Here is a 22,103-nt window from a genome sequence, read left to right as displayed (position 1 = left end):
ATAAAAATTGTAACAGGGAGAAAAATATCAATATTCATAAACCTAATTACACATCACTAGAAGTAAAGGCAAATATTTACTGTGTTAAATCAGGCGATTACAGATTAAATCAGCCAGCCGGAGTCTATTGAGAACAGGTGATTTTATTGTTCGAATATCGTTAACAGCGTGACAATTGTTCAGTCTACACTTATCGGAGAAAAACGAACTTCCTGTATCACTTTGGCTTATTTCATGACGGTACCCGAGGAAGTGTAGTGACGCCCGGTGTCTATTTCACAAAGCATTGGTATACTTTGACTTGCTACATGGGATTTTAAAGCTCATTTTGACTCCAAATGTTCCCATTAGCAAAAACGTATGTGATGGACTTCGTACGCAGGATATTCGCAAACCTTGTCTACTTGTACGGAATCTTAACAGGTTGGTATTTTAATATTATTCTACTTAATTACTGTAAATAATCATAGACTCTACATTTTCACAATAAATGAGTTTGAATACATACAAGAAAATGATGCTTCTAATATTCATGATTTGTGAATAACTTAATTGTTTTACAGTATTCATAACCGTGTGATTTCATATATTAGTAATCGTTGATTGGAGGACATCATGTTATAAACGTTAGTATTTTAAAGAGAAAATATTATGATATTTTCATTTAATTTTCATTTAATAACATATAAAACAGGTATAAAAATTAAATGTAAAAAGTTATTTACTTTGTTTTGATTATAAAATATAAAAGTGCCAATAATCTTTTTGAAATCATGAAAATTTGAATTAAAATAAATTTCAATTTCAAGAATCATAACGCTTTCTTGAAATCAAATACATGAAGAAAATGAATGAAATCTAACCATTCAGTCCCTTTAAGAAAATATCAACAAAGTGATTTTTTGTTTATTTCAAGAAATTGCGTTTTCAACGTTAGCAGACAGACTGGTATGACAGGTTACAAGTCTAACAACAATACGACAGGGAGAAACAATGTTCGCCCGTCGAATACAATGTAGTTTTATAATTATACTATCTTTGATTGAAATAGAACTTGCGTCACCTTATGATGGGTTAGGTGATATGCGTTCACTACAAAGTCATTGGGGAGTTATTAAAGCAATCCCCCACTCATGGAACACAACATAATATCATGTTTATAAAGCCTCTCAAATTTCAAATACTTCAGCCAAAACTAAGATTAAAACTTAACTTATTTAGTCGGACTAAAATCGAATACCGAACTTAACCAATCTAATTAAAATATAGATGTTCATTCTCACTACGATTACATGAACAATCGAATTAAAATACAGATGCCCATTCGTAGTGAGAGTGACTATCTAGATTTTAGTTAAATTGGAACTTAACAATAGTCGATGACACTTGCATATACAGTTGAATCAAGATTCCGTTCAAACAAACACAAACAACTTGACAATAAGTATCATAGTAATGTAGCCTATCGATTTTGAAGTAAATCAGCTGAACAATAGAGAATACCTTCGGACAACAAATACAATACTGAAATAAACACAGGTCGACAACTTTAGTAACAATGTTCGGATGAAAATGCTCCGGGAAACAGCTAAATATGTTTATAAAGCATACCAAATCTCAAAGAAATCGGCCAATGAATGTAGATCTACGGACAAACATACGTTAACGCTGGACGGACGGGTAGACTTACGCCATACCATAATACTTGTCATATTTGACAGCTTGTAGAAATCAATAACACAGTGATTCTGATTAATTTTGATGAATTATTTAGTTAACAGTAGCAGCCATACTGGTGTGAGTAAATAGCCAACATAAGTGAATATTGAATGACTGTGTGGAAGCATTTATTCAGCATATTTGGAGTGGGACGACTGGTTCGCTCGTTGTCAGTATAATGTGACCGGGTGGGGTGTGCTGCTGGGTGTCTTCGGCAGTATGCTTCAGTGAGATAGCACTATAAATCGGCAAAAGTTCCGGCCTATCACAAGGAGGCTTAACACGAACATACTGCAGCCTCCCAAAACACACATACTCACTCACCACACGCATGCATGTCGCACGCCCGGGACCGTCCTTAAATGACCTTCGCTGTTAATAGGACGTTAAACAAAATAAACCAAACCAAACCAATTATTTATTAAACGTTAAAGATAATAATCAAACCCGCTTTTGTTGGTAATTTTATAGATATGTTATGTTTAGTCAGCGTTAGCTGACAGTTTGGCATGTTTAGTAACGCATCTAAAAATACCAACAAACGTCATTTTGGATTAATTAGAAGGACTTTTAGTCAACATCAGTAGACAGATAAGTATGAGCAGTAATGTACATTAAAGTATAAAATATTACCAACATAAAACATTGTGATATATTTAGTCAAAGTTAGCGGACAGATTAGGATGCGTTGTACCATATCTAAGAATTAATTTTTAAAACATAAGTGAAGTTTTTATTTATTTTTATTTAAGTAAAAGTTAGCAGAGATGTGGGTATAGGTAGATACATCTATAAATAACATGAAAAAGTGTTGATGGGATATTTGTGCTCGATCAAATTAAGATTAAATCTATAAGCGTGCCAATAATGTATTGTCTCAAGGTCCGTAAAAAACTGTATGATGCAAGTCTTCAATATTTTTTACATTCTGCTAATAATAAACGTCAACCGCAATAGACAAGCGTATTACTGTATGGAAAGCATCTGGTGGACTCCGGTTGTCTCGGGCCAACGTTAAAAAGTATTTATCAAGTATGGACCTCTGGTGAGGTTACCATGGTGTTATATCAAATTGTTAGAATCAAATAGTAACCGAGGTTGAAGTCCGAGGCCAACTTATATGATTTATATTTTAACAGTACAATATTCACCTAATCAGAGGTTCCTTATTTTTATATTATATATGAATCTTGTTTCCGAATGGTGGAATCGCATAACATTTATCTTGATAACAGGACATTTACATTCAGGCGTTGCAACGTCACAATTAGTATGACGCCATAAACGCAGTATTGTCAGGGTGTTTCTAAAAACATACCACGTGATTATGTTTCAGCCAATGAGATTTGAGGGAAATTGGACTTTATATAATCTAGAATTATACTATATGATACATTTCTCACGGGTCTTCGTCCATCCAATCCTAAGATTTTTTCTTTTATAATCAGAAGTTTAACCTATGAAGGTAGTTATATCTAAATTAATATTTTTTTCGTATTACAATGACATGTACTTGATTTCCTTTTTGTGTAATACTTGCAATTGAACATCTCGTATACACAGTCACACGGGTCTTCACGTTCTCCTATAATTAATCAAAATTAAAATCAATTACGCCATCCTTTCATATGCTAGCAGAAGAAGTTTATTTTCGATAGTTATTATCTTACTATTATTTGATAATATGTTCACGGTGTGGGTTTCTCGATTATTTCATCATTACTGAATACATTTTGATGATTTTTGTTTTCTAATCACAGGCGGTGTTCGCTTGAATACCGTTAAAGCAAGGGTAACCCATGCCGTTTACTGATAAAATCATTTTAGCGTGTGTACCCACCCATGACATCAGTCGCTGGTTTTACTCCCCTTTACATTGATTCCATCATTATGTTTGTTGTCCTTTGAGGGATATTAGTCCACTCCTGAAAAGAGATCCCGCGTTAGTTGAGTGACGTTATATGGAACGTTGACGCGCTTCCTAGCCCTCCTATCTAATCTAGCTCGTCCCAAACATCCTCGATTTGTGAGGTATATGTCGTTTTTAGCCAGAAAATCACGACAAACCCTACCAACATGGGACCTCTCGTTGCCCTGCTGCGACGAAAGGTTACGTTGACGGACAAGAGGAAGAACGTGTGGTCTCAGGACATGATCCCGATATCTTAGTGTTGTAAGATTGCCATGGATAACAACGAGAGGTGTTTTCACGCCTTTAGATATCACTGCCCATACCATAACAGACCCTCCCCTGATCTGTCGCTTTCCGTTGCGCAATCGTCAAAATATCGTTCATCATGGCGTTGATAGAAACGTTAACGTTGTCGTCCGTCTGACCGGTTAAGTTTAAAGCGAGACTCGTCAGTGAACAACACGCATCTCAAATGGGCCAAAATAAATCGATTAAGTGCATGTGTAAGCAGCCACTGTATTCGACGTTGCGTAAATGGCAAACCAACATAAGAACGTCGTGGCCTTAAAAGAAACTCCCACAAACGATTCCTTTCCGTTCCTTGACACAGTGGCCGACCATGAGTGCCGACAACTTGACGTTCCCTCTCAGTCGCCGACTGGAGTCGGTTAGGGAAGTTTGAGAGGCGTATGCCTCTATCTTGACTAATTCGCTAGCGTCCACTCCTGGGACGGTCACCCAATCATCCTATGACTCTTAGACACCAAACTAAACAGGATATTGTTGTCTCATAAACACCATATTGCTGGGCTTCATGACGTTGCGAATGCTCCTGTATTACCAGAGCAATGGCCTTATCCCTATCGAATTGACTCAATCGCGGCATTTCGCTGAAAAATCGCTTCTAAAAGAAATAAGTACCTGATCTTTACTGTTCAAATGTTCGATTTGTAATGATCTATCAGCACATACGATGCAGCAGTACTCTGGATGCATGGTTTATTGAAAACAAAAATCTGCTGAAGGCAGAAATTTAATTTGATTTAGACCACGCGTTTAAAAGTTATATTAGAAAAATCGAACTTGCGTTTTTCCCGCTATCATAGATGTAAACGTAGGTTTAGGGTGAGTTTAATTACACTTGTTTCAAATCTGAACTTATTTACTAGTTTTATATTAAATGTACTGAACATCATCATAATTCACAAAATGTTAAAGTTAAAGAAAGGCGTATTTGTGCCGAGTCGGGGTCGAGTCTGCCCGACGTCACTCTCTCACAATTATACAGTGCATTCCTACGCACTTGTCTCTAGTTTTACATAAATTATGATGAATTATTTTTATACACAAATGATAATGCATGACATTGGTGTCATGCGTCCGTTATACACTATTTCGAACAACTTAGGGATAAAAGTAAGCGTCATATGTCCCAATCTAATTAAAATCTAGATGGTCATTATCACTACGTTACATGAACATCTAACAACATCCCATTAGGGGTCACGTCAGGACCTTTTGGATTAGCCAATCAAATGACTACTTCCAGAATCTTGGAAGTGAATTTTATATGTCCGAATTAACATGACTAGAGTGAGTAGCTTGTATAATCTGTCAATTTGTTTCAGGTCATTTCGTCCTATAAAGCATTTAGCTATATAATGTGCCAAAATGGTTTGCTTCAGATGCATGCTGTGACGAAATGTTTTGCTTCGATGACATCGACAAATGGCCAATTCGCCCTGAAAGTGAAATACACACATCTCAGAGGTCATCGGAACGTGACCCCTTATGGGATGTTGTTAGATGTAACGTAGTGATAATGACCATCTAGATTTTAATTAGATTGCATATGTTCGCACTAGGATGGTATCCGCAATATACATGGTATTTATATAGTAATTTTCATTTGGCGATTCCTGGCAATGTCCGTTATGGACAGGTGCCCGCTATATAAGGGGGTTCGCTATAACAGGATTGACTGTATAACATACAAGTGTATCGTGGACTAGACTTTAAATGTTGATAAGTATCACACACGGTATTGTCATCTATGTTACCAATCAAAAACGAACCAAATTTACCCGAGTGTACCAATTTCTTATATGAACTACGGTAAACATTTTCGATGTGCTAAGAGCACATACTCTTCAACGCAGTGTCACCTTTGAATGAATAATAAACACTTCTACAAAACTATAATGCAGCTTAATTCATATTCCTCTCCTTTGTGTCTATCTCTCGTTTTGTATTGAATAGTGCTAATATCCTGTGCTCCTTTTGTACAATTCCTCTTATGTGTCATATATATTTACTTTCACTATGGATTTAATATAAACACTATTTTGCATGTCGCTCTTGTTTGCGTGCCAGATGGTCTAGGTGTTGTGTCACAGTTATTAGAAGAGCAAAATAAACAAATCTTAATCATTGTAATGCTTCAGTTTCTAAAGGCAAATCGATGACCTATTTAGACACAATGGAAAACAATGGAGCCATTATATTGTTACGTTATTTTGAAATGATCAATTGTCTTTGAAGTTTCATTCAACGCATTTGTGTTTGTTTTGCCTTTCGTCGTCCTATTATCACTAGAAGGGCGATTATGTTTTACAAGGTATATGTATCATTCACAGGGTGATTTTCATCAAAATTTCACTCAGTCTGATTTCCTTACTGTATTACTTAAAACATTGGGTCATCCGTCATGTTTAATGTATGGCTCGATTGTTTCAAGGGCACAAACACCCAATAGATTAGAGAAACATTACTCAGTATAGCGAAAAGAAACATTCTTATAGTTCATCTCACATTCTCATCTCTGCATGTCTTTTTGACATCCGTCCGTGGACGTTAACCCATAAACAAATAATTTGATAGCCCCGTCCTCATGTGACAGTGACTTGCGTGGACGTTAAACCCTTGAACAAATCACACAATGCCGCGTAAATGATACATTTTGTACATCAACCAAATGTTGTAAAACATTAAATTTGGTAGTCGGGTGACATGCTGGTATTACACTTGAATTTCACTGACGCACGGCCGTCAAACCAAACACGTGGGATTTCTCCTGATACCCCCAGTTTCTGTTCCATAGTAAGACGCATAGCGCTTTTTTTTTATGCGCGCCTATAAAAACGATTATTATGTTGTAAAATATATATTGAAAAATAAAATACATGTAACATAATTTTATATTTAAACATTTATTTTCGTTGTTTCTCGTCATGGTTTACTTATATAAACAAACTCGCTTGGATTATATTCGTGAATAACGTGTTCCCCGCCCAATATTATCCATGGAAAAAATGGATAACGTCTGAACAGGCCCTTTATCGTTTGGTCTGCGACATCTTCAAACAGAAATACCAATTATCGGAACTATAGTCTGGATTATCTCCTCTCACTTGTGCTTCGCAAAGCGCAATAGAACGGTAAATAGAATTAATTTCCATTGCCAATTTACAATAAACACTACACTGGTTATATTATCATGTTTATTCTATTGATTCTGACAATTACTCGCCTCCATTGACGACTGGTGCGCCCGTTATCGATATAATGTGACCGGCATGCAGGGTATCTTCGGTAATAAATTTGATTATAAAAGATATTTACCATATATATGTGACTTTGGTTTTCATTTAATGGTAAAAGCCGGTCTTTTTGGGGCACACATACATAAATTGAAATTCCTCCAGATAAAGACACTGTGCGTGGCTTAATTGATCTAAAACTGATAAGTATTATTATTTTAAAGATGCTACATGAAGCTTTTTCGACCGCGTTCGATGCTTGTTGATATGACTAGTGGTTTCGTTGTTTCCTAATTCCCATTTTTAGATTGTGACTCAACCTGGATTTGACATAAATTTGTAGGACGTGTGTCGTCGATGAAACATAAGACGCGTACTCTTTAGAAACATCTGGTCCGATTTCCAAGGACTTGTTATGGTCTCCATTCAAATCTATGTTTAGTTTTTTAAAGACGCTTACACTTCCGGAACCCTTAGTCTAAATCTTATTAAATTTGAGTCTCTGCTTTGTAGGTATTCTCTGTTGATTTTACAGAGCTGTGCGGATTTGACTGATTTGATAGATTTAAAATGCTTTTCTGTTGCAGTTGTTTATGTCACAGCTGAAAAATGTGAGAATGTCAGAACAGAGACTTTTAGTAATAAATACCTTGAAGGTTCCGGCTATAAATCTGTTTCTCCATATGGCTACCAACAATGTGTTATGATGTGTATGGTAGCACGGGAGTGCCAGAGTATCAACTATGACCTGACTCGTCTTGACTGCGAACTCAACACCGAGACTACCCAGGTCGAAAGTTCTCTGACCGACAAAGATGGTTACATATTTAAAGATATGAATGCCACCGCATTTCCGACACCGCCGGTAAATATATCTGTGGTTATAAACCTCATATATATAATTAGTACATTTTATAATAAAAAAAATGAAGGAAAAAACAAGAATACAATTACTCAATTCTATATCCGAAACGCAAAGGTCATTCACTTTAACATCAAGTTAACCGAGAAAACAAAAGGACTATCTCATGTTAGGAAATCACTCCTTATGTAGGTTAAAAAATTACAATCCATGAAAAAGGTTATCTATTTGTGTATTATCTTAACCAGACGGGGAACTGTCAGAAAACAACCTGTCCGGAATACCATACATGCGCGGATTTGACCAATGGAAACACTATGTGCACAGGTGAGTATTACAAAACAACAATCACAACGGACGGAGGGCCGTTAAAAGAATGGTAATGTCACAGGAACGGACCCCAGTCTAATCGACGATGAAATGTAGAATCGCGGAATATTAATATCAACCTTTAGAATAACATGTGTGGTAGTCTCCCACACATGTCTGGTTGTAGATTAAACTGTAGTTATAGATCTCTACGGCAGACTTAATCTCTACGGCAGATTTCATTGTAATTATAGATAAGCGATCACTACGGCAGACTTAAATGTAGTTACAGACAGGTGGTCTGTACGGCAGATTTAATTGTAGTTACAGACAGGTGGTCTGTACGGCAGATTTAATTGTAGTTACAGACAGGTGGTCTGTACGGCAGATTTAAATGTAGTTACAGACAGGTGGTCTGTACGGCATATTTAAATGTAGTTACAGACAGGTGGTCTGTACGGCAGATTTAAATGTAGTTACAGACAGGTGGTCTGTACGGCATATTTAAATGTAGTCACAGACAGGTGATCTGTACGGCAGATTTAATTGTAATTACAGACAGGTGGTCTGTACGGCAGATTTAACTGTGGGTATAGATAGGTTGTCTCTACGGCAGATTTAGTTGTAGTTATAGATAAGCGATCTCTAAGGCAGACTTAAATGTAGCTACAGACAGGCGGTCTCTAAGGCAGATTTAATTGTAATTACGGACAGGTGGTCTGTACGGCAGATTTAATTGTAGTTACAGACAGGTGGTCTGTACGGCAGATTTAACTGTGGATATAGATAGGTGGTCTGTACGGCAGATTTAACTGTGGGTATAGATAGGTTGTCTCTACGGCAGATTTCATTGTAATTATAGATAAGCGATCTCTAAGGCAGACTTAAATGTAGTTACAGACAGGTGGTCTGTACGGCAGATTTAATTGTAGTTACAGACAGGTGGTCTGTACGGCAGATTTAATTGTAGTTACAGACAGGTGGTCTGTACGGCAGATTTAATTGTAGTTACAGATAGGTGGTCTGTACGGCAGATTTAATTGTAGCTACAGACAGGTGGTCTGTACGGCAGATTTAATTGTAGTTACAGACAGGTGGTCTGTACGGCAGATTTAACTGTGGGTATATATAGGTTGTCTCTACGGCAGATTACATTGTAATTATTGATAAGCGATCTCTAAGGCAGACTTAAATGTAGTTACAGACAGGTGGTCTGTACGGCAGATTTAATTGTAGTTACAGACAGGTGGTCTGTACGGCAGATTTAATTGTAGTTACAGACAGGTGGTCTGTACGGCAGATTTAATTGTAGTTATAGATTAGCAGTCTCTTAGGCAGATTGAATTGCAATAGAAAGCTAGTCTCTACGGCATTTTAATTGTTGTTATATATTTAACTGTGGGTATAGATAGGTTGTCTCTAATGCAGATTTAGATACAGTTATTGATTGCTTGTCTCAAAGGTATATTTAATTGTAGTTATAGATTGGTGGTATCTAAGGTAGATTGGATTGCAATAGAAAGGTGGTCTCTAAGGCGGATTTAAATGTATTTATAAAAGGTTGTCTCCAAAGAATATTTTAACTGTAGTAATAGATAGGTGATATATAAGAAAGAAATAACTGTAGATAAAGAAAGGTGGTCTATACGGAAGGGTTGACTGTAGTTAGTGGCAGATTTTCAAAAAAGACATATGAGTATGAGAACAGAATGATATATGTATGTCGTTTACATACATTCAATTAATATTTATATATTTTATAGTTTTATTGATGCATGTTGTCATTTTTCGGCTTGGTTAATTTTACTCAACAATTATGGTGTACGCTTATTTGTGTATAACAGTGTATTCTGAATTATGCTCTGTGGTTTTGACAAAAATATTTTTGAATGTCTCGTAATGATTCAGAACAGAATTAGTTGCGTGTCATTTTGAAAATGAAAATGTCAGCAGATACCTTCGTTATTATATCAATAGCATTACAAAAGGAACATTTGACATTTAATTGTAGCGCCAGTGTCCGATGTACCAACGACGACAACAACCACTACGTCTACAACAACGACAACGATCCCTACTACTACAACAACGACGACAACGATCCCTACTACTACAACAACGACGACGACTACACCTACTACAACAACAACTGCAGGTATATTGATTATGTCTAAAGGTCGATAATAGGTAAACAAAAAGAAAAATGATAATGTCATGAAGGCATAAGAGAGAGAGAGAGAGAGAGAGAGAGAGAGAGAGAGAGAGAGAGAGAGCGCGCGACAGAGAGAGACAGAGAGACAGAGAGAGAGCGAGAGAGAGAGACAGAGAGACAGAGAGACAGAGAGAGAGACAGAGAGAGAGACAGAGAGACAGAGAGAGACAGACAGAGAGAGACAGACAGAGAGACAGAGAGAACCGGTATTGGTTGTGACGTACATCCGTGTATAAACCGATAGGCAAGCACAAATGCTAGATAAATATACACTTACATGTATTGTATTTAGGTGGGGTGGATACATCTATTTACCAACAGATTGTGATATTGATCAGCTTAATAACCTCACCTGACTGTGTTTTCATTGCAAACGAGATTTTCTGAAAATCGTCTCGAAATGTTTAATATTTGCTCTCCACACCTCAAAAAAGCTTCAAAGATGTCTTTCATATTGTTATTGTTATTTAAGATCCCGTATATACTGTATGTGTACACTATAAACGTACTACTTATTTTGGGAAATCAAATTTTAGTCCATCCCTTTAAACTGATTGGCAACTGTCGTCCTTCATTTGTCTGGTGAAATTGTATCAAAGTCGCAGTAAGTGTCCACTGCATACACAATGGAGTGGCATGATGATAGTTTCGAAAAGGTATTGGCAAGTTAACACTGAATATGATATAAATATTTATTGCATTATTGCCGGTGAAATATAGAAATTTATCAAGCTAATAAAACTTAAATTTTCACTGCAACGATGTTTTGCAGTGAATAAGTTTTCCGTTTTTGACCAATCAGAGCGAACCTTTGTATTGACCTATTTGAAACTTGCCAATTTTTCCAATCGAAGCGGAGATAGATAAGTTGGTTATTTTGCTGTATTTCTGAAATTTTCAGACTAGTTTTCGACAAAATACCCACTTAACGTTAGCTATTCACGCACAGATTATTTTATAACAGCACTATTTATTTTTCGAAGTTTTTAATTTACTTTTTAAGTTTATAAAATGCAACAAAAAGAAAATGTATGGTTTCCCGTTTAATATAACATATATATCACGATTATGAGAAAATATCGATATTTTAACGAGTGCAAAGCACGAGTGAAAAATATCGAAATGTTCTGTCATACGAGTGAAATATATGTTATATTAAACGGGAAATCATTCAGTATCCTCTATGTAATCCTAAGTATCACTGTATATTATTTTGTACGTTCTAGGTGCCCTAACCTGTGTTGCCCCGTACACAACCAATGCCTTGTCTGGGCTGTGCCTCTACCGCGGTGACGGGTACACCTGGACCACTGCGATCAATGGCTGCCCTTACCCTGGCCGGCTCTTTGTGGCTGATACTGGTGACAAACAAGACGCCGCCGCCGCCTTATGTCCTTCTGCAACAAGTAAGCAATACATGATTACTTATTCTCTCACCCTGGACAGGGATATCCGCAGTTTTACCAGGGTGAGATTTTATTATCTCACCCTAGGGAAAAGACAAGCTACACGTGCTCTTCTCACGTTCTCAACAATGCCATAACGTCACGGCAACAATACAACGACGTCACGGCAACATTTCCTTGCATTGATGTAACGTCAATATTAGATACATAAGAGGGTAAACAGGGTAAGAGAAAAAATAATCATTCACCCCCATGGAAGTGAGAAAGGGGAATCTCAACCCTCGGGGTAAGATAATTTAGCTGCCAAACACGAGGCAGGCAAGCCTCGTGTTTGGCAACTTAAAAATCTTCCCCTCGGGTTGAGATTCCCCTCTCTCACCCCCAAGGGAGTGAACGATTCTATTATTCTATCTAGGTGTGTATTCTCATCTTGGCGTTACCAACGAAACTAACGTTAGCACTATGGAGTCGATATCAGTTTCACGTTAACTCATGGAGACAAAACACACATACCGCTGCCTGCCAAAATAACCACACATACAACCCACGAATACATCACTCACACAGAGGTGTCCGTCCTTAAATTACCTTAGCTGTTGACAGCAAGTGAACAAATATTAAACCAAACAAAACTATGTATTTGTTTTCTGTCCCCTGGCCGAGACACACCAGAGTCTATAAAGATGGTAGCTGCTATTCCTGCTTAGATTTCAGCAGTTTAGAGAGAGACGATTGGTTCGCACGTTGTCATTATAATGTGACCGGGTGGGGTGTCATGCTGGATGTCTTCGGCAGCATGCGTCAATGAGGTAGCACTATAAAGTTGACATTAGTTTTGCGTTATCGCAAAAAGACAAACACAGACATACCACAGCCTCCCAAACACACATAATCCTTAAATGATCATAGCTGTTACACAATGTGTCACATTGAGTTACCAAAATCATATGGCCCAGGCTGTTACAAGTGCTTTGAATGATATTACGTTTTGTGAGTGGTCAAGTGATTATTTATAAATGTGTGGGGGACAACAACATTCTTGCAAAAATGTTTTGTTTTTGTTTTTTGTTTTTGTCTTTTCAGGCTGCTGGTTAGGTGCAGAATATACAAACAATGATTTCCATTGGTCGACTGGAGAAATCTTTAGTGCCGATCAAAGAGGATCCGGAGATTGCTTGCGAGTGAGAGATTCCGTATTCAAGGGAGGCGGCTGCAGCAATGCTGTTTCGTACATTTGTGAACAAGTTTAACAAATATTTTACGACATATTTTCTAGCTTCATCATCTGGAGTGACGAGGATACAAATTGATCTGTCTATAATTTGCTTGCTCATAAATCCAACATAGTCTCAATTCGGGGATTTATTTCGAATCGACATCGAAATCATCAACCTACGTCAATGGTTAACAATATTCCGTAGCATACTGGGAGACAATCCGTGACAGATGATCATAGTCATGTAACCTTTATATTTAAATTGCCTGATATTCTGTTGTCAATGGAACAGCTAGCACACATCAACATCTCAGCCATTCCGTCTTAATTCGGATTTTGAGTCTTACAGCATGAGCTACAGAACCAACAACAAAAACTTTAAGTAGGCAGTACCAAATTACCGTGATATATATAACGCTTCCTAGGAGGAACAGCCTTTCTGAAGTTAAACTTATTTTGCTGAAGACTGATAACCCAATAACTCGAATCTCTAAAAAATGGTATCAAGCATTCTCGATTCTCGGGGACTAGGTTCACTTTCGCTCTTGAAACACTTGCAGTGTTATGGCAAAGTTGACGGTACACGACCCTCAATGTGGTTTTGTGAAAACCTGACCAATTGCTAATTCTGATGAAAATCGCGGGGTGAGAACCACGTTCAAAGTCAGTAAATCTCACGCTAGGGTGACGTCGAAATTTGGCTTTGAAGGTGGCGCGTCAGAGCTTTGATTTTGACATCTCGTACATATTCCATTGGTGCATGACGGGTGTGGCGAGCGAACTAGAAATTAACCAAAGGTGTACAGTATCGAGAAATAAGGGAGTTTGATATGTAATCATATGTACACATAAACAATCGTAAACCTTCTCTGTATGATTATAAAGTAAAATACACAACAAGTCATTCATATCCGATGTTGCTGCGCCTTCTTCACGATATACGGGAAGTAGCTCTATAACAGAGGAACCACTATTTTGTGGTTTCAATCGATCATTTCAATGATTCTATAATGTTAGATAATTAATGTGATGGAACTGTTGAAAGAGAAAATCTTAAGTTTATTCAAATTACATTAGTAAGAGGCCTATAGAATCGCAACAAATAGAGCTAAGTAGGGTGGTCGGGTGGCACAGTGGTAACAGACCTGCCTTTCACCTTGGCGGTCGGGGTTCGATTCCCCGATCGGACATGAAAAGAACTCCTGCCCGACCATGTGGGTTTTCCCCAGGTACTCCGGTTTCCACCCACAGTAAAACCACTCGTGCGGTTCCATCAAGGCCAACAAGCGTGATTAATATAAGTTGATATAACTTGTTTCGCAATTGTTGTAAAATAAATAAAGTTTATAATAGAACTAAGTAGACAACTGGCGACATGTTTCTCAAGGGATTCACATGCAGGTCTGAAGTATCGAATATATTGGAACATTTTCATAATCCCTTATTGTATAGACGAATAAGCACCGATATGAAAATAGTACTTTTTTTCTGGTAGATTAAGTCAGGTAACAGAGAAAGGTGAAATGCAAAACATCTTATCAGTAGGAATGTGACTCAAAAGCAGATTTTACCAATGCTTTGACGTATTATTATCAATATCGTAAATTAGCACAGAACCTCAAAATAAATAAATGTATGGTGTATTTGCTTTTGGTTGTACTGATCTATTTCATCATAATTCTTTTTATCTATTTTGATATGTTTTCTTCTTTTATTCATAAAGTTGAGTATAATGTGACCTGGTGACGCGTCTTCGGCAGTATATTTCTGTGAGGCAGAACTATAAAGTCGGCATCAGTTTAGCGCTACCACAAGGTGACGACACACACAGACATACCGTAACACAACAACACAGGCATCTCGCACACAGGGGAGGCCGTTCTTAAATGACATTAACTGTTGTAAGCGTATAAAGTACCTTGTTAGATGATGCAAAACAATAACAAGAAATCGGAAAAGTTTCAAAAAAAGAAATTCTTAAAGTAACAAAAACAAGAAATCGACATAGTAACAAAAAACAGACATCGATAAAGTGACAAAAAAAAAACAGAAATTTTTAAAGTAACAAAAACAGAAATCAATTAAGTAACAAAAAAACATAAATAGATGAAGTAACAAAACAAGAAATCGATTAAAGAAACAAAAACAAGAAATTGATTAAAGAAACAAAAACAAGAAATTGATTAAAGAAACAAAAACAAGAAATCGATTAAGTAACAAAAACAGAAATTGAGAAAGTGACAAAAACAGAAATTGAAACTGGGTGGTCGAGGGTCGAGTGGCACAGAGGTTACACACATGCCTTCACCTAAGCGTCGGGGTTTGATTCCCCGATGTGAAAAGGTATGGGGTCAGTAAGACCCCTCGCGCGCTTCCATCCGGGCCAACAAGCGTGATTAATATAACTTGATATAACTTGTTTCGCAATTGTTGTAAAAAATCAAGTTAACATTTACATTGACAGAAATTGACGAAGTAACAAAAACAGAAATTGACACAGTAACAAAAACAGGAATCGGCAAAGAACCAGAAATAGAAATTGACAGAGTAACAAAAAAAAGGAATCGACAAAGTAACAAAAACAGATATTGACAGGGTAACAAAAACAATAATGAACACAGTAAAATGTTTAAGAACATGTATATATATATTGTACATTATACATATCAAGGGAGGACAATTGCATTGTCATGATCAGCTTGGTTAAATGAAAAGCGTTATTATTTATGTAGAAAATTGTTTTCGTCAAAAAGGGGGAGATGCTAGGTAGTAAAATGAAATAAACTGGAAAACCACAAACATCTTAAGCCCATATATACCCGTGTTTATTAAACTAGAAACCACAAGCATCTTAAGCCCATATCTATCCGTGTTTATTAAACTAGAAAACCACAAGCATCTTAAGCCCTATCTAACAATGGTTTATTAAACTAGAGAACAGTAAACATTTGTAGCCCATACCTAGTCGTGTTTTTATCTGACTAGAAAACCAAAAACATCCCAAGACGATACAAAACCTATCTGATTAAACTATAAAACCACAAACATCCGATGCTGATATGTAGCTGTGACTTTACTAGGAGAAACAACATACATCTAAAGTCGATGTGTAACAATCCGGGGTAATTTGTTATTTCATGCAAACAACACAAGACACTATTTTATCATTGTCATAGGGAGGACACTGCAGAGATCCACATTTCGTTGTAACAGCATAAAACAATTTCCCATTGTCGTTTCCATTTCCTCCAGTTATGCTATGAGGGTGCCCATCAGCACAAATAAATTCAGTGGCTGCAGTTTGTGTTTGATGTCCAGCGGCTAGCAGACCGGAATAGGCTTCAGTCCAGCCTGGATAGCAGGAGGTCCTGGCGGGTATCATCGTCACTGTAGAATGAGCAGAGCTTTCTACAGACGGCACAAGGAACATCTTCATCCTGGTGGGGTAGACCAAATAGTTCGTACTCCTCAAATTCCGCACCGTAGATATTTGCAGTCGGCACAGATGTGTCGGACAATTGCTGGGGACCAAATGTCGGATCGTTTGGCAAGCAAACGCCGTTCGCTGCTGCACCAGTGGTCGTGTAGTAGGATCCTCCAACATACCCTGTAGGAAAGGAAAATACAATGTTTGAGTATATGTGATAGCATTACATTGTATGATATGCACGATATAACATGACAATAGCTGTATGTACGGTTATATAATTATTGTTTTCTTATAATTGTTGCTGCAACTTATACAGAATGAGTGAATAATGGTCATTTCAATAATTTATTAAATCATAAAAAGTTCATATGACATTATGCTGCTCGATATCGCCATTTATTTTATTCCTGAGATGGCTCATTATTAAGCTGAATGATGAATCTGTCACTTACACAATATGCTTCTATCACTATTACAGATATAACAAAATAATGGAATATGTGTATCTCTTAATCACACTTCCACTGATGAATCCTCGTCGACCATCTCATTTTTAGCAAGATGTTTACTTCTTAACAACTTACACTTTTACTCTCGGATTTTCAATAGAAAAGTATGTTTAACAAAGATGAAGCCCTTTTATTAATGTATAAGTATATAGTGTATGCATTGATTTGACTTCTAAAAATGTTAAAACTGACTTGTCTACTGAATGTCCTAGCAGTTCAATGACAGGCTATTTAAGAAAGTTTCACATAAACTTGTAGGTGCGATAATTTTGTCCGGTCTATAAAGGCAACCTGTCTATAGTGGCCGTTTTTTTTTCTGTCTTTCCTTTGACTGTATTTATAGACAGGTTTGACTATATAAACTCAGCGTTCCGCATTGTTACTTGATTTGCATATGCATTTCAACAGCAGTTTATAATTCAAACTATATATCTTAGTCCAAATTTTGAAAGAGCTTAAACCTAACAGTTCTTTCCTGTATTGTTATATTATCTGTAAAAATGCAATCGCACAATAGTTACATCAATAATACCTTAATGAAGTCATTTGACAAATATTGTCCATCGGAAAGCATTTCGGACTTTAAAATAATCTTTTCTTTAATACAATGCTTTCCAGTGGATGTTTTAAATCAGAAATGTTCATCAAACCGGGGTAAGTAAGAATGACCATTTTGATATTTCAATTCCTCCAAAACATGGAACTGGAAAACTTTGTCGTCATATGAGATGATGTTTAAGTCTTTCTTAATTTATCTCTTTATATCAAGTTAGATGGTATGTTATTGTAGAAATCAGTCATCATTTTATTGTGATAACCGAATTGTCTCAGTTCTCACCCGAGTAAACCTGTTCTGTGTGGTTCCCAACTGGGCAGTCTGCTCGTCCCCAACGTGTATACACCGTACCCTGGACACCTGTGAATGAAAACATCAATCTTACATCACTAACTTATATCGATATATTTTATATTTAAAATGCTTGTTAGTGTAGTCTTGTGCTACATGTATTTTTTACCGTCACCTGAAATCAGAATGTAGGATTTATGGAGAAGAATCAAGACATTGCATTATTTGGAGATGAATATTCCTGAACTATCTTTGATTTCAATACTATGAAGTTTATTTGAGTTGAAAATATACTGAGTTGCAAGTTTATTTGAGTTGAAAGCGTATGTAATGTGTAAGCGTTTTTGGAGTTGTAAGCGTATTTGAGTTGTAAGTGTATTTGATTTGTAGGTGTATTTGATTGAAAGTGTATTTTTGATGTGAACGTATTTGAGCTGTAAGTTTACTTCAGTTGCAAGTGTATTTGAGTTGCAAGTTTATTTGATTGTAAGTGTATTTTAATTGTGAGTATTTCAGTTGCAAATGAATTTAAGTGGTAAGTGTATTTTAGTTGCAAGTGTATTTAATTGTAAGTGTATTTAAGTTGTAAGTGTATTTGAGTTTTGGTGTATTAAAGTTGTAATCATATTTTAGCTGTAAGAGTATTTGAGTAGTATATTTCAGTAGTAAGTTTAATTCGGTTGTAGCCGTATGTGAGCCTTTAATGTTTTTGAGTTATAAACGTAATTGATTTGTGAGTGTATTTGAGTTGTGGGGGTATTTTAGTTGTAAGGTTATTTGAACTATAAACGTACTTGAGTTTAAGTGTATTAAAGTTGTAAGCATATTTAAGCTGTGATAGTATTTGAGTAGCATATTCAAGTTGTTAGTTTACTTGAGTTGTAACCGTATTTGAGCTGTATGTGTATTTGAATTGTAAGTGTTTTTGATTTGTAACTGTTTGTGAGCTATAAGTGTATTTGAGTTGCAAACGAATTAACTTGCGTTTTAGTGTATTAGAGTTGTAAGTATATTTGAATTGTAAGCGTTTTGGAGTTGTAAGAATATTAGAGTTGGAGGTGTATCTGAGTCTTAAGTCTACTTTATTTTTAGTGTATTTGAGCTTTACGTGTATTTGAATTGTAAGTGTATTTGAGTTGTAATTGTATTTCAGCTGTAAACGTATTTGAGCTGTAAGAATATTTAAGATGTTAGCATATTTTATTTGGGGGTGTATCTGAGTTGTTAGTTTATTTGAGTTGTAAACGTATTTCAGATGTAGGTGTATTTGAGCTGTCAGTGTATTTGAGGTGTAAGTGTATTTGAGGTGTCAACGTATTTCAGATGTAGGTGTATTTGAGCTGTCAGTGTATTTGAGGTGTAAGTGTATTTGAGGTGTCAGTGTATTTGAGGTGTAAGTGTATTTGAGGTGTCAGTGTATTTGAGCTGTCCGTGTATTTGAGGTGTAAGTGTATTTGAGTTGTAAACGTATTTCAGATGTAGGTGTATTTGAGCTGTCAGTGTATTTGAGGTGTCAGTGTATTTGAGGTGTAAGTTTATTTGAGTTGTAAACGTATTTCAGATGTAGGTGTATTTGAGGAGTAAGTGTATTTGAGGTGTCAGTGTAGTTGAGTTGTAAGTGTATTTAAGCTCTTAGTGTATTTGAATTGTATTTGTATTTGATTTGCAAGTGTATTTGAGATATGAGTGTATTTGAGTGGTTAGAGTAATTACCCGTGTATAAGTGAAATGTGATTTGTAAGTGAATTTAAGTGGTTTGAGTCGTACGTGTACTTGTGTAAGTGTATTTGATTGTAAGTATATTTGAGTTGTAAGCGTATTTGAGCTGGAAGCGTTTTTGATTAACAAATTTATTCTATTGTTTATTATGTATTTGAGCTGTTAGAGTAATTACGCTAACGTGTTTATGTGAGATGTAAGTTTATTTGAGTTGTACGTGTATTTGATTGTAAGTACAGTATATTTGAGTTGTAAGCGTATTTGAGCTGTAAGCGTATTCGAGCTATAGCCGTCTTTGAGTTGTAAATTTATTTGAGCTTTACGTGCATTTGAGTTTTAAACGCATTTTAGTTTTGAGTATAATTCCGGTGAAAGTGTAAGAATTACCGAACAGGAGACATGAGTTACGCTGTAGTTGTAATATTGCGCTCTACATTACATAATTCGCAGGAGAGACAACTGGTCTTCGGATTAGAATCAAACCCTACCTTTATTTGATAATTCCGTGATGACAGATTGCTGTTGAGTCACAGTTGACTGTAGAACTCCAACCTGGACTTTGACCTCCTGGAGTTCTGACTGTAAACGGTTGAGCTCCTGGGCGACATAATTGGGGTCACTAAGGAGGATACGTTTTTCGCTGACCACGGTCGTCATACTTAGAAATAAGACTAACAACCATTGTTCTATAGAAATCATTGTTACAGATGTTTCTCTTACCACGTATTGTGTTCCTGAATAGCTATTCCGGCTATCTTACAAACCAGATAGATAAGAGGTTAAGGAACTGTCAGAGGTCACACACCGCTCCTTTGTCGTAAGGTATCTCTTGAAATATCTATCCGTGTCAAATCGAAATTCTATATCATATCTACGTAGTCTATACAACACTGAAAACATACGTATATCATAGTATTTAGTATCATTTATATCTTCGCTAGCTAAGACTTCTGTTTACGTTACACTCCACATATAAACCGCCGCACCCCGGAATCCCAGGGCATCCAATCAAATTTCGTTTAACATTCAGGCTTGGTTTCGCAGTTAACAAAAATTGCGGCCCGTACTACAGTGCTACCTTGTCGGCTGTGTCATGGCATTTTACCTAAATACAGAGACGTATAATATTTGGTAAAACATTAGGAGTGTTCGATCTATTGAGAAGTAATACATCACATATATCTTAAAGATGACAAAAGCCTCCCTGTGTGGTTGTAAACATCACCGATGAAGTACATCAGTAACGCTCGTTTTAATTGGTTGAACATTTCATGCGTAAAGGTTAATAATTTCGAATCTCCGCTAGAGGGCCAGAACTGACGACTATATCTGCCAAGGGTTCGTGGAGTGTGACGTAATTAGAAGCTTTGGCTAGCGAAGATGTATCATTTATGACGTTTGACAGAGACAAAAAGAAACAAGTCTTTCTTTTTGCAAGATGCTTTGTATAATCATCCAATAGCATCAACCAATGTAATTGAGATCGTCGTTTGATGAAATAAGAAATTGAGTTTGGTAGTGATATGCCAAAGTAATTTTCTTAACCTAAGCCTGTTAAAAACGTAACAATATCGTGTTCTGTCTGAATTATATTATAACTATTACTTTTCTACAATTAAAAGTGTATGCCCTGAATAGATAGCTCGACAAAACGCAGGGCACTGTCTCCGATATCTGTACAGAGCACTCTCTGTGTTTCTGGTCCAACAAATAAATGTAAGGTTTTAGCAATGACACTTATCGGGCTTCACCAGAAAGCGAGGTTATAGAAACTGGTGACTCAATACGTAGAGGATTGTTTAAGAAATCGAAAATGTTTCTTTTACAAAATGAATCGTTGAATGGTTCCTTCAAATGACAAAGATGAGCGATCTCGTCCTAGAGACTGATACACTCCCGAGTAGCAATGATGGAAGACACTGTGGTACGCGTGATGTAACCGTTTCTGGTGTATGGCCCCTACGGTGGTTGATTCGGTACAACTCTTGATCCGAAAATTAAATCTGGATACTTAGTTACCAGATGTTCTTTGCAAAATATGTAACAGAGAATGATGACGGCGATAAATATGTAACCAATGGTATTATGACCATCTGTGATGGGAGTGTTATGGTATACAAGATGCCTGCGCGTACATATACAAGGACGTTACAGTGTTAAATGAATTATGGTACTCTCTGCGAGATCAATTATATACCAGTACGTAACAGTGTAAAATGAATTTTGGTGTTGGCTGTGAGTTTAAAATATACTAGGACGTAATAGTGTTTGATTAATTTTGGTGCTTTCTGCGAGTTTTAGATACCTGGCCTTTTCGCTTTTGCTTTTCTGCATGCATGTGACAGTCCATATAAAAATGTATGTACATGGAGGGGTTGTGTTTATCAATATCGTGTAAAGATAACAATGCCAATTAAACAGTC

The 22,103-nt window shown here is 36.5% G+C and overlaps 2 protein-coding genes across 2 annotated transcripts; one reads left to right on the top strand and one right to left on the bottom strand.

Moving 5' to 3' along the window:
- The first annotated feature begins 183 nt into the window (after positions 1-183).
- Positions 184-14,823, top strand: LOC117341297 (cell wall integrity and stress response component 4-like). The gene is made up of 6 exons (XM_033903152.1): positions 184-423; positions 7,758-8,035; positions 8,281-8,359; positions 10,353-10,496; positions 11,780-11,959; positions 13,043-14,823. The coding sequence occupies exons 1-6, from the start codon at positions 339-341 to the stop codon at positions 13,207-13,209; spliced, it is 933 nt and encodes a 310-aa protein (XP_033759043.1). The 5' UTR covers positions 184-338; the 3' UTR covers positions 13,210-14,823.
- A 1,404-nt stretch (positions 14,824-16,227) lies between these two features.
- LOC117341296 lies at positions 16,228-20,591 on the bottom strand. Its single transcript, XM_033903151.1, has 3 exons — positions 20,169-20,591; positions 17,953-18,030; positions 16,228-16,782 (listed from the first exon to the last, which is right to left on the bottom strand). Exons 1-3 carry the CDS (start codon positions 20,377-20,379, stop codon positions 16,517-16,519), a joined length of 555 nt encoding a protein of 184 aa, XP_033759042.1. The 5' UTR covers positions 20,380-20,591; the 3' UTR covers positions 16,228-16,516.
- Positions 20,592-22,103: the final 1,512 nt, after the last annotated feature.

The sequence above is a fragment of the Pecten maximus genome, chromosome 13, assembly GCF_902652985.1.
Source record: "Pecten maximus chromosome 13, xPecMax1.1, whole genome shotgun sequence".
Lineage (NCBI taxonomy): Eukaryota > Metazoa > Mollusca > Bivalvia > Pectinida > Pectinidae > Pecten > Pecten maximus.
This window is presented reverse-complemented; position numbering and strand designations above follow the sequence as displayed.

Excerpts from the sequence above, each read along its gene's own strand:
- LOC117341297 (XM_033903152.1), top strand. The coding sequence starts at position 339 with ATGTTCCCATTAGCAAAAACGTATGTGATGGACTTCGTACGCAGGATA. Across the intron at positions 10,497-11,779 it reads TACTACAACAACAACTGCAG|GTGCCCTAACCTGTGTTGCC; the intron begins GTATATTGATTA and ends TGTACGTTCTAG. Across the intron at positions 11,960-13,042 it reads CTTATGTCCTTCTGCAACAA|GCTGCTGGTTAGGTGCAGAA; the intron begins GTAAGCAATACA and ends TTGTCTTTTCAG.
- LOC117341296 (XM_033903151.1), bottom strand. The coding sequence starts at position 20,379 with ATGATTTCTATAGAACAATGGTTGTTAGTCTTATTTCTAAGTATGACG. Across the intron at positions 18,031-20,168 it reads CACGGAATTATCAAATAAAG|GTGTCCAGGGTACGGTGTAT; the intron begins GTAGGGTTTGAT and ends TTTCATTCACAG. Across the intron at positions 16,783-17,952 it reads CACAGAACAGGTTTACTCGG|GGTATGTTGGAGGATCCTAC; the intron begins GTGAGAACTGAG and ends CCTTTCCTACAG.